The sequence below is a fragment of the Petromyzon marinus genome, chromosome 36 (assembly GCF_048934315.1).
Source record: "Petromyzon marinus isolate PM22_M1 ecotype Great Lakes invasive population chromosome 36, UKy_Petmar_22M1.pri1.0, whole genome shotgun sequence".
NCBI classification, from domain to species: Eukaryota; Metazoa; Chordata; class Hyperoartia; order Petromyzontiformes; family Petromyzontidae; genus Petromyzon; species Petromyzon marinus.
In genome coordinates, this window is record NC_133702.1 from 9,025,491 (window position 1) to 9,038,666 (window position 13,176).

At 46.0% G+C, this 13,176-nt stretch overlaps 1 protein-coding gene across 2 annotated transcripts in view; it reads left to right on the top strand.

Moving 5' to 3' along the window:
* PLXND1 (plexin D1) overlaps nucleotides 1-13,176 on the top strand; it is a 91,989-nt gene that overhangs the window by 57,712 nt on the left and 21,101 nt on the right. For both annotated transcript variants that reach the window (XM_076072091.1, XM_032966480.2), the window contains one exon: nucleotides 12,305-12,461. In XM_076072091.1, coding sequence (XP_075928206.1) covers nucleotides 12,305-12,461 — 157 coding nt within the window. The remainder of the gene's footprint in view (nucleotides 1-12,304; nucleotides 12,462-13,176) is intronic.

Here is a 13,176-nt window from a genome sequence, read left to right on the forward strand (position 1 = left end):
CCAGAGAGCCCCCCGCGTCTCATTCCTCTCCAGACAGGGACGATGAAACCCACTCGATTGAAAACCACAGTGCCTGCTTCCTCCGCCCTGCACTTCGCTTCGCTTGAGCCAGTCGATTCAAGAAGGAGTGCAAGCATGTTTAAAAATGGCACAGCACAACTCTTGAACACGAGTTTCACAACGGACGTGTGTACAAGTACTGTACAGCCCTTTCATCGATCCACTGCTGGATGAGGGCCCCCCCCCCAAAAAAAAGTATCACGCTTGGCGAACGCGGCGAGCACAGACACACGGAAGCGTAGAAGTAGAGTACAGCCACGGGTATTCAGAATCAGAATATTTATTGATACCGGAGGAATCCGATGAACTATGAAGTTCTTTTTCACAGATGTGCAGTAGGGGCGGGTCAGAACGTTAGGACAACAAACAGTTATAAAAAAACACGATAGGAGTGCAAAGTGTATGAAAGGTAAACAAATCACTTTCAAAGTTATACAAATAAAAATAAACTATATATTTTTTATCTTACCAGGTAAAGCCCACTAAGCTATTAGTTTATTTTTCAAAAGTGGTCTGGCCACAAATGACAGCTCAATGAAGTGGCTTATCACGTGGAAATGTATAGTAGGCTCACTGACACCTGCTTGTGCACAGTGGTCAACCATTCAAGCACTCTCAAGGCTCAAACCTTGCTTAGCTTCTGAGATGTGATGAGATAGAGGCGCATCACAACAAGACAATTGCTGCCAATTTTCTGCTTGGGTGAAGGGTGAATGGTGAATGGAAAACGCTTGAATGGCAGGGAGCTCTTGCACAGCTAAAGTTCGGAGGCGAGGGGGGGGGAAGCAGATGCTATTGTTTACTTACTCTTGATGTGGTCCAGCAGACCACTGGTCCATTAGTTCATTTGTAAGGCTGCTAAGTTAAACCCACAGCCAGGAAGACCTCACTTCCTTTGAGACAATGTCTATAACAACAAGCGGGCAGAAGCAGGAAAGCGTATGTGGAAGGTTGGGGAGTGTCGCGCGTAAACTAAACTATGAAACTATTTTATTTTACCAGGTACCAACAATTTATATGGAACTCCTCTTAACTGCCGTGATACGGGCGACCAATATTGCGGATCCCATGATCCGTGATTGTATTCCTCTTAGGGGCATAGCATGGTGCCATGGTGGCGAGATGTTAATGACCTCGCTTGACATACAGGAGGTCGTGGGCTCGATTCCAACCCTGACACCTGCATATTTGGAGTTTGCATGTTCTCTCTCCGTGGTTGCGTGGATTTTTCTCCGAGTGCTTTGGTTTTTCCGTCCACATTTAGAAACACGCATTTGGAGCATTCGTGATTGGCCACTTTGTTGAGCTATCATTTGCGGCCAGGTTGCGTCTGAAAAGAGCTATATAGTTCACTGCGCCTCACCGAATAAAATGTAAATAGTTACATAGTTTTTGTGTGGGGTGATACATTGTGGGTTAATGCGGATAATAGGACGAGTTTACCGCAGGACCCCTTATCCGCAAAGAAATCGCAGATGATAGGATGCCATTCCGTAAAGACTTATGGGAAATGTTGCGGATGATCGTGTATAATAGGAAGATATAGAGTAGTGGATAATAGGATTTTTCACAGATCGTACAGCTTCTAGATATAATAGGAGTTGCGAATAATAGGGCCGTGGTTAAGATGACTATATATTATTGTATTGAAAGTGTGCAGTGAGTGAATTCTATCATCAGTGCATATTATGGGTGAGCAACATACACATTGACATATATAATGTAAACATGCTTGGAGTACAATGAGGCAGAAAGAGTCACACGTAGATTGGAGAACATACGCGCGTATAATATATCTTGACGACTTTTAAAAAAATATATAATAATAATCATAAAAATAAGCAGGCTGGGCAGGGACAATGACTGACGGTCGAGACAAGCGACAGCTAAGGGAGAGAAGGCGCTAAATAAAAAAGTCTACTTGCAGAGATGGAGCGCGAAATACATGAGCTTGTGTGCGGGTGCTCGTTGGATTCTTGCATCAGACCACGGCGAGACATGCCTGACAGCTTGTGGGCGGCCTGCATCAAGTAGTGCACAGATCATGGATGGTAATGGTACATTACTTCATCCATATCAATGTCTAAGGTCTTCTGGGTTCTTTCGGTAAAGTCACGTAGAATGGAGATAAAATAATAAAAAAAATAATAACAGAATAAAATTCTCACGACGTTTCGACCACAATACAAGTAGCCCTCCTCAGGTGAAGAAACGGGACTGTCCGGAAGACAGCGCTTGAGTGAACCCTGCCAAGCGTAGCAGCGTCTTTAAAGCTGTGTGGGAGGAACAGAGCGCCTTGACAAAGGAGTTTACATATAAATCAGCATGTAACTGGGGGATTAGCATGATGTTGGTGTGAGGGATTAGCACCACGGAGAGCGACGAGCTTTGTTCAGACGGACGAGTCCATCTTTGTTCGGAACGGAGGAGGGGGGGAAGAGGAGGAAACAGCCACGGTGCGCTGCTCTGTCCTGTGTTGCGTTATAACTATGCTATAAACTAGAATACTAGGGGTGTTTAAGGTCATGATATAGGCATGGAGTATCTTGATTTGAAGCTATGGTGGCTGCAGGAATCCATACTCTTTCAGCAGTTTTCTTGCTATGGTTGTCTCGCCTGATGACGATTGCTTATGTTGCGATCAAAACATCGTCATCTATTATTTTTTCTACCTACGTGACTTTACCGAAAGAACCAAAGAGTATGGAATTGCTTGTTTAACCATCGGTCTTTTCTTATTGTACCCCTATAGCCACTAGAGGTGCTTTCATTCGCCACAGTGTAAATCATATATATAATCACATATTTTTCGATTTAAAGCTTTCGTGACTGCAATGATTCATCTTCTTTGGTTCTTTCGGTAAAGTCACGTAGAATGATAATAAAATAATAAATTGATAAAATAAAATAACACAATAATATTCTCACAAGAACCAAAGAAGATAATCACATATTCTTGCATCGAATTGCGATCCTACATTCCAACAATTAATCGCATATCCAGGAGGGAATTTAAACCCTTTCACCCCTAAATATAGGGATATATTTTATGCCTGCTTATTCCTTTAAGTAACTTAAAATTAAAATCAAGGTCATGTTTCGTTCAAAATATCTTGCTAATAATAACACTTTGATATGTTGCGAACACCTAGTACATTGCTGAAAGCCTTCAACAGAGAAAGGAAACGTCTGAGTGACGCACAGCGAGCGCGGGACGAGGACGGTGATGGGAAGGGTTTTGTGGGGGTTCATGGGACACGCGCGGGGTGCCCCAGAGGGGAGATGTTCCGCCTCGTTTGGTATGATGCGGGAGGTCGTGGGCTCGTTCCCGACCCTGACGCTTGTGTATTTGGAGTTTGCGTGTTCTCCCCGTGGCCGCGTCGATTCTTCTCCGCGTCCTGCGGTTTTGCCCTCCACATTTAGAATTGTCGCTCGCTCTACAGGATTTAGCTGCGACACATTTCCACACGATATATACACCACGTCGTCAGTTGGTGGCCAGGTGGCGTCTGAAAGAGAGCTACATAGCTCAATGGGCCTTACCTGGTAAAATAAAAAAAACTAGTCTAGTTGAATTTTGATTTTAAGCTTTCGTGACTGCAGTAATTCATATTCTTAGCTCTTTCGGTAAAGTCACGGTCGTTTGTGTTATGGTCGAAACGTCGTGAGAATTTTTATTGTTTTATATATATATTATTATTTTATTGTTTCCCTTCAACGTGACTTTACCGAAAGAGCTAAGAATATATAGTCTAAATTTTGATTTAAAGCTTTCGTGACTGCAGTAATTCATATTCTTAGTTCTTTCGGTAAAGTCACGTTGAAGGGAAACAATAAAATAATAAAATATATATAAAACAAAAAATTCTCACGACGTTTCGACCATAACACAAACGGTCGTCTTCAGGTGTGTCGGTTTGCATTAATTTATTTATTTGCAAAGGTGTATTTATTTATAAAATACGTTAGCGCCACGCGCAGCGATTTAGCAGTTTATTTAGGACTAGTCCATCTATATTCTGAAAAGAGGAGGGGGGAGACGAAATTTTTTTTAATGTATGCTGTCTGAAAGCCACTGTAAGCGTGAACAATCAATTAAGACCTGAAATGGTTTATCAAATCTTTCCAATGATTGCTAAGACAGAATCCATCTTCTCGGTTGAAATTGTCTCTGTGCTTGTATATGTGGATAGCCTCATGAACGAATCTCTCATGGTAGCCAGGTTCTTTGTAAGCCATTTGGCTACCATGAGAGATTCGTTCATGAGGCTATCCACATATACAAGCACAGAGACAATTTCAACCGAGGAGATGGATTCTGTCTTAGCAATCATTGGAAAGATTTGATAAACCATTTCAGGTCTTAATTGATTGTTCACGCTTACAGTGGCTTTCAGACAGCATACATTAAAAAAAAATTCGTCTCCCCCCTCCTCTTTTCAGAATATAGATGGACTAGTCCTAAATGAACTGCCAAATCGCTGCGCGTGGCGCTAGTGTTTTCTATATAAATAAATAAATACAGCGTTAACAAATAAATAAATGTATGCAAACCGACACACCTGAAGACGACCGTTTGTGTTATGGTCGAAACGTCTTGAGAATTTTTATTGTTTTATATATTTTGTTATTTTATTGTTTCCCTTCAACGTGACTTTACCGAAAGAACTAAGAATATAATATATAGTCTAGTTGAGTTTTAGTTGTGTTGGGCTGTGTCCTTGGGGAGAGAGAGAGAGACGGTGCAATCAGAGCGAGGGGAGCGGAGCATCTCTCTTAATTGCCATGCATCCCAGCTGCACGGTGCCGGACAACAATGCTCATTTATTTATTATATCTATTTTTTACTCAGAGGATATTTTTATCGAGGCTGCCGTAAAGGAGCAATGCTTGTTGGGTATTGCAAGGGCTTGCGAGTGAGAGGTTTGTGTAAGATTAGTACGTAACCTTCAAGTGGCTAATCACGGGAATTTGTAATGCTAGGCTGTTTTGTTTTTGTCGTCATGAGTTGTTAAGGGAAATTATTAGAAACAATTGGGAACAATCATATCGTTTGCAGACTCATCATCGGTTGTGATTTTGCAATAACCGAATAGAAGGCAGAATGATAAGCATATATCTAAGTTAAACTACGCATATGGTTTAAAACGCTGTTTACATAGTTATTTCATTTACATATTTTTTTAGTAATTAATAGCAAGAATAATAGAACACATTTACAGCCCTGGGTTAATTGCTGCTGGCCTCCCAATGCCGTATAGGTCATGGGTTTATTTTTACCATACTTTACCACGCTGGTCAGTGCTAGTGGACCGAGATAGGGCCGTGTCACCCAGGACCGGTGCAGATATTAAGTGCCGCTGATGTTGCCTGTGGCCGGGAATCAAACTCAGGTCGTCGGGTTTATAGCTCAATGTAATTTATATCTAATTCAGTGTAATTGATATTTTAAAAAAATGTGCTAAAGGTGCAGGCCTGCAATCATTTGCTCATTCCACTGCCGTCCAAAATAATTGTCCTTTCCAAATTAACAACAAAACAAGTAAATAATTTAGAGTACTTTCCAAATGTTTTCATCGTTGAGGAAAAAAAACTGCTTTGCAATAAACATTTAAAGTGACCTACTTGTGAAAAACTGCATCAGCAGAGTTTTAATATAAACATTGGCTCATCGTGAGTGGGTGTCGAGTTGCCACATGGACAATGACGCGTGTCACATTTAAAGGCGCCACATGCCGCACATGTCTAAAAAAACATTAGACACTGAGGAATAATATAGGGAGATACGCTGGTGGGACCGCAAATAAGCGTGGCGGGAAACCTGTGCGTGGAAATTATACTGAGATACAGGAAGAGGAGCACGTGGATCGGAGAATGCACGCAAGTTAGAAGGCATCACATCGAACTGTTACGAAAAGGAAATAGACTTGAGCAGGATGCACCGTAGCTCAAAGGGACGATGCCTGGTGACCAAGACTGGGAACATTTGTGTGCAAGAGCCAGGTTGTTTGCATCGTGAGACCACGAGGGATAGCAACAGCTTTTGCAGGTCTTCATCCAGCAGTGGATAGATGATGGCTGATGATGATGGTGCCACAGTTAAATAAGCTTCATTCCGATTTAAAGTATTTTTCGTGACTGCAGTGATTCATATTCTTGGTTCTTTCGGTAAAGTCACGTTGAAGGGAAACAATAAAATAATAAAATATATATAAAACAATAAAATTCTCACGACGTTTCGACTGCAACACAAGCAGTCATCATCAGGTGTGAAAACCAACGGCAAGAACATTTGAAAGAAGTGGCGGTTTGTTTTTATTTATTTATTTTCAAACGTTAGCACCACGGATAGCGATTTGACAGTTTGTTAAGATGGACGAGTCCATCTATGTTCGGAGCTAACGTTTAAAAATAAATTACTACAAACCGCCACTTCTTTCAAATGTTCTTGCCGTTGGTTTTCACACCTGATGATGACTGCTTGTGTTGCAGTCGAAACGTGAGAATTGTATTGTTTTATGTATATTTTATTATTTTATTGTTTCCCTTCAACGTGACTTTACCAAAAGGACCAAGAATATATAAGCTTCATCCCATTTACATCTCTGTTTGGCGTAATAATGTGGAATTCACATAGCTGGCTCTAGGCCGCAAACGGAAGCCTCGGTGTGAAGCACATTTTGAAACTCTGACCTTTAAAGCCACGAAGCCAACGGAGCGGAACAGTAACGTCCGTAATGTCACCCACACGTTGACTTAAAATACACTCCGATCCATGGCGCTGGGGCTGTAGCAGTGGCGATACCACGTGCACGGGAAGTGACTGCGTTGACAGGTTCCGGGGTAGAGGAAACAGCCGCACACGGTTTACCCCACCCGATCACACACTGCTTAGATTTCCCTTGGCCGTGGAGGTTGAAAACTATGTGGCCCGCGACCAGTGCCGGCTTAAGCTAGTGCGGGGCCTGTAGCATATGTTATACAGGGGCCTTAAATAAAAAAAAAAACACATAAATCTTAAAACATTTTTTACTTGAATAGTAAAGTAATTGTATTTTTTCATTGGCTATACAGCCAGATAATACGACAAATCACGAACCTTAAACATCCAGTCGTTCATACACGTTGAAGGCAGTATAGTATTATAGTAATAGAACAAGTGCAGAATCACTGAACCGGAATTGATAACTTGAAAGCATTTAGCTACATATGCCCGTAGCATGCACGTAGCATATGGAGCTACTTTTGCTACTAGGATAATCCGGCACTGCCTGCGACTTGATTTCACGTGGCCTTGCCTTGCAGCCAAGCCGCGTGACCCGAAAAAACGATGTCTGCCCGTCATCGCTGCCCTCATTGGCCACTCGTCAGGGTGGCACTGAACTGAACTATTTTTTTTATGATGCCAGGTAGGGCCCACTCAGCTATATAGATATATTTCATGAGCGACCTGGCTATCACAAACGACAGCTCAACGAAGTGGCTTGCCGTGTGGTAATTTGTCGCAGCCAAATGCTCTAAACGCGTGGCGTTGATGCTAAATGTGGAGGGGGAAAACAGGACGACCCGGAAAAAAAATCCACACGACCATGGGGAGAGAGAACATGCGAACTGCAAATATACAGCAGTCGTCGGGATCGGGATCGAACCCACAACCCCCTGTATACCGGGCGCGGTAGTTAACATCTCGCCACGGTGCGGAACACTTTCGTGCCTCTAATGTGCAGGGGCTCAGACAGTGACCGAGGTGCGTGTGTACGTTCGTGTGTTGTTGATGTGTCCCGTTGTTGCCGGAGGCATTGGAATGTCCTATTTGGCTCTCGGTCAGGAAACGGTTCCCACCCCGCTTCACTGCGCACAGCCACGTTAATAGACATCCCTTCACTCTGCGCAAGCACCGTCCGTAGACAATTCTTCGTAATGTTTATTTTTAATGGTGTAACTGCTGACTGGGCAACTGTGAAAGAGAGCTTCATAGCTCATCGGATTCCTCCTCCAGTCGAAAATAAAGATTTAGATTCTTCACTGCACAGATACTCTTCTTAGAAGCACCTCTTTGCTGCGCTCAGAGACCCTTTACAGACACTCCTTGACCCCCTTACCCCCTACAGCCACCTCCCTTCCTACTCATACCCTCCCTGCTGTGTCCTTTTCCCCTCAAATCTGCTTTCCTTACACCCAACCCTCTCTGGCCCATCTCCCTTCTGCCCTCTCTTCCTGCCCCCCTCTCTCCCCGCCCCCCAACTCCTGACCCCTGTTCTCTCTCCCCCTCTGTTTGTCCCCCTCTTTCTGCCCCCCACCAACGCCTTACCCTCTGTTCTGTCTCTGCCCCCCCCTCTCTCTCTCACTACCACCGCCCTCTCTGTCTCAGACATCCCAGCACGCACACGTAAAGATCACCCGTGTAGCCTTAACAGACTGTTGGGGCAAGTGCTGTTAGTGAGCAGCTTTGAAGGCCATAATGGTACACGAGGGGGTGGGTGGCCAGCACCACGCCCAACCGCCTTTGTCTCCCCAGTGGCGATGTTTACACACCGCACCAGGTACTCATTGGAGGCGACCTAGGGGAGGCCCAGGACCGGTTCAGATAAACGTCACCGGTGTTGGCCGTGAGCGGAAATCGAACCCGGGTTTCCGGGTTCATAGCGCAGCGCGCTGACCGCTACACCACCGCTCCCCACCCAGCACACTCACACACGTACACATTCCATGTGGTCCCATCCGCTGCCCACATACTTATACTTTGCAGGAGTTTGCAGCAGTTCCCCACACTGGTGACCACAGTAAACCCCGGGCCCGACATTATCTGACCCCCGAGCCTGGCCCATTCTCCTCGTGCAAGCCACGCCCTCCTCCGCGTTGCCCAACTGCACCACTGCGCACCCCTTGCAACGTAGTAATGCGACAGCGCACTTAGATGAGCGTCCGTTTGTACGTTTGCGATCGTACGTTGCGTACATATCGTCCGGGGGGGAGGGGACTGGGTGAGGGGGGCCTTAATTTCTCGCCGAATATTTGCCGGGTGGCTTGCAGATTCCAGTAGGCAATGCGGACTGCAATGGTCACTGTCACGGAGAGGGGTGTTAGTGGGTGTGGTCCGCCGACTTGGAGCCATTGCAAGAGCCCGTTGCCGGATGTCGTGTGCTGGGCGATGCAAGTATTTCATGCAGAGCTGAGCTTGACAAACCTGGCTGAAGACTCTAGCCTCGGCACAGAGCGTTATAATACCGTATCGCCTTCAAAGCCACAGTCCATGCGCTGCACGTCAGAATATAGATTTTTTGCTGGAGGAATCCGATGAGCTATGAAGATCTTTTTTTCACAGATGTCCAGTATCACAAATGTCCAGTAATGTGAAACTCATGAATATACTATGCGGGATAACGGATTTGCCTGAAGATTCAGGATATTTTAGATTGTATTGCCAGTTCAGAATTGAAAAAAAAACCTCGGAATAGGACTTTTTTTTCTGTATCGCTCGCAATCAAGGGAATGAAGTTGCGTTCCGTTGCTACAGTTCTAAATTGTGTTGTAAAACAATCGCAGAGCCCCACCTTTCCCCCCTGTCGGTTTACATCGTACCAAACAGCGTCAGCGGTTACAAATCCCCTGTGCTCCGTGACCGAGCGGAGCCCGTCGTCGGTGTGAGCGAGGTGCCTAGCCCTGAACGGCGAGGTTGTGAACAACACGGGACGATTAACCACAGCTGTCCACGCGGCTTAATGCCAGCGGGAGGTTGCCCAGCCCGAGGCTTTACGCGGGGAGGCGACGCCGACGGACCTTCGACCGATGACTGTTTTGAGCGCCGTCACAATCCATTATTGTCCCCCACGAGTGGCGGCGAAGGGTCGGTCGGCACGCGAACGTAACTCAAGGACTCGACGCATTCGTCAAGAACGCCTTCTTCACAGGACACAGAGAGGCCAGAGAGGTAGCGTGAAACAATAACTGGACTGGAGATCCAGTGCTACATGTAGACTTTGTATATATACTTTTTTTGTTTTGTTTTTTTGCCTGGATACGTACTGGTGATGGAGCCCTCTCGTTTACAAGGGTGTCCCGGGGTGTCAAGGGACACGTGCTTAGGGAAACACGTAACCACACGCGTACAAACATTTGAAAATCCCACGACGTGTGCGGTACATCATGTGCTTGCGCAATATCAAAATGTGTTTACGCGGTCAGGGGAGCGCACGTGAGCGCAGTTGTACCGACCACAATTATGCTTGGTTCGTCGAAAATAATCGTGATGGAAACAATGGATACTTGAGGTATGTGTTGTGTATGGCACCAATTTCTTTGTATGGCCAGTAAATAATTAGTTTTTCCAGGATAAATGTGATGAAACAAAGTCCTTTTCAGTGGTTAAGAAAATAAGAATAATTTACATAAATATGTCATCCACTGCTGGATGGAGGCCGCCCCACAAGTAATAATCGATCATGGGGGTTGTTCGACCATCCTTCACGCTGGCCAGTGCGAGTTAGTGATGGGGACCCCGAGAACCAGTTTTAGATATCACTCACCAATGATGTTGGCCGTGGCAAGGAATCAATTAATATTGTACAATATACAATATTAATTAACATAAAGAGCTTCACCTGAGTTCATCAGGTAGGCAAGCTGGAGTAAGTGATTAGCAATGTCCAACAATATCTACCGATGGTTGGTGTGCAGTTTGAACGGAAATAGTTTTGTAATTCACGGGTGACTGGGAGATATGGATCTAGGCATTTGCAAATGAACCTTATGGCGGTAATTTTTAGTCTGTTGATGGTCGGCGATGCGGCAATCGACTCATCTCGACGAGCTGTACACGATGCACTATTAAAAGTTATATTTTTCGGTAACGGATTTTTTAATGCTAATGTTTGGCGTTTCGACATCGCGGAGTGTGGCACTGATTTCGGATTGATTGGTACCCCAGTCGCGGAGCCAAGTACACCCCTGGGAAAAAAAGTGTCCCAGAAATAAAATATTTAATTGCCTCGGCCATTTATTATTATTTGGTACCCCGGGATACCGCCATGAGGATCAAATGTCCAGCGTCAGAGACTCCCATGCCTGTAGGAGTGAATGCTCGAGCACTGACACCCCAGACAGAATGGAGCTGTGTCAGGAGCTGTAACCGTAATATGTGAGACACCCAAAGGGAATCTCAGTCGGCAAGGGGCACGACCAAGAGACACCGCTCTTCAAATTCCAGAAGTAGGTCACATCTCCATCACAGCACCATCGCCGTGGATGAAGAGTCTCGCCATCCGGATTCACAGAAGTGCCCGGGGCCGTTCAGGGTTCCGAGCGCTGAGCCATCACTGCTGACCGAGTTCCTGTTTTCGAAGGCGGACTTCAACCTTGATTAATTCCGCTTTCACAACTGTAGCGAGTTGGTGGTCTCAGTCCCGGGTTGTTAACGACTTCACGGAAAGAAAAAAAAACATCGTTGCTGTGGATGTTTTTTTTTCTCTCTTATGGAACCGGGCACTTACCATGGAGCCAAAAACTTTCCCATTTAAATGTTGTCGAATGTGCAACGTATTATCTATTTATTTAGTTCAAATCCATCAAGAAGACTTGCATATAGTTCCTTTACACCCGGGAAATGGAGGCTGGCTCTTTGTCGACATGGTACGCACCCCTCTACCGCTCCCGTTCCATTGCAACGTGCGCCGCTGATGCCTGCCTCATCGAGGGCAATATTGGCACGTAAAATAAAGATCGATCGATTGATTGATAACAAAGGTGGATGAAAAGTGAACGCGGCCTCCAAACGCAGCGGCGCGTTCGCCGCTTTGTTGCGGAGGTTCACGATTCGAATCGAGCGGCAGCCACCCCGGAGGTAACTGAAATAATCCCGCACGCCGTCTGCCCCGACCAGCGGGACGTTCGCCGGACGTCGTTCGCAAGACGGGGCCCGTCATGGCGTGCCGGCATCAGGTTTCCAAATTTGCCGAATCCGGGATGAAATTACGCCGTCAAATGTACCCAGTCGGGGTGGCACGCACACAGAAGCACTCATCAACCGCCCTCTCCCCCCCCCCCCCCGACAGGCAGACCGATGCTCCAGGTCGCTGTTGCAAATGAGCTTATCCTGGTCTCTTGAGTTCTCACCTGGTTCCACAAAAAACACCTGATACTTTTCTCCGTGTGCGACCAGCGTGACTGCGTTTTTAGAGACTGCTGCTGCTGCCGCCGCCGCACCTGACCCTCTCCCACTGCCTTCTCCCTTTGCCGACTTCCCCAGAACATCAACGTGTCCTTCCAAGGCTGCGGTATGGACTCGTTGGCCGTCAAGGTCCTGGACTGTGACACCATTGGGCAGGTGAAGGAGAAGATCTTGGACGGATTCTACAAAAACTCACCTTGCTCAGTGAGACCGCGCGTCGAAGACGTCGACCTAGGTGAGGCTCTTGGCCTGTTCCGCACTTTGCGTGGCGCGGTATAAATCCTGCCATTGCTGCCCTGCAGCGTGGAAAGTCATCGGGGTGGAGGGTGGCAGTGGGTGGCAGGCATGACACGGTCACCATTAACCATTAAACAGGTGTCAATATGAGTTTAACACCTAGGCTTTCGCGACCAATATTATCAATAATAGAGGTTTTCGGGTTAGATTCCATACAAATGCGACGCAAGAATGGGTAACGATGTGATGTGCTTCCATATATCTTGGGACTCACGTGAACTGAAACATTTTTTTTGGGACGTGTAAATCGAAAATAATAATAATAATAATCTTCTCGTGTGTGGTCATTCGAAGCGTGTATCGTCAGCACCGTGAGTTTGTTCGACCCGTAACCTCCCCGATCTCTCCAACCGCACCGGCTCCTAAGCAAAAACAGATCGCAGCGGAAACTCGAGAGCTGTTGGCCGTGCCCAAGTAATGCCACGCATGAAGAGGCAACACAGCAAGTGGGCGGCAAACCGGGAGACTTTCTCGTGATCATAAAGTGGCCATGCAGTGAATGCACTGCCCACATTTTGAGTTTTGAATGCCATGCACAAATGCTAAATAATGATGATGTGGCCTGAAAAGGATTTGGCTTCCCCTGGCTGGTTCCACATTTGAACGTAAATCGAAGGTGGCTTGCCAGCTCGCGGCTTTAATGTGTGGATGCT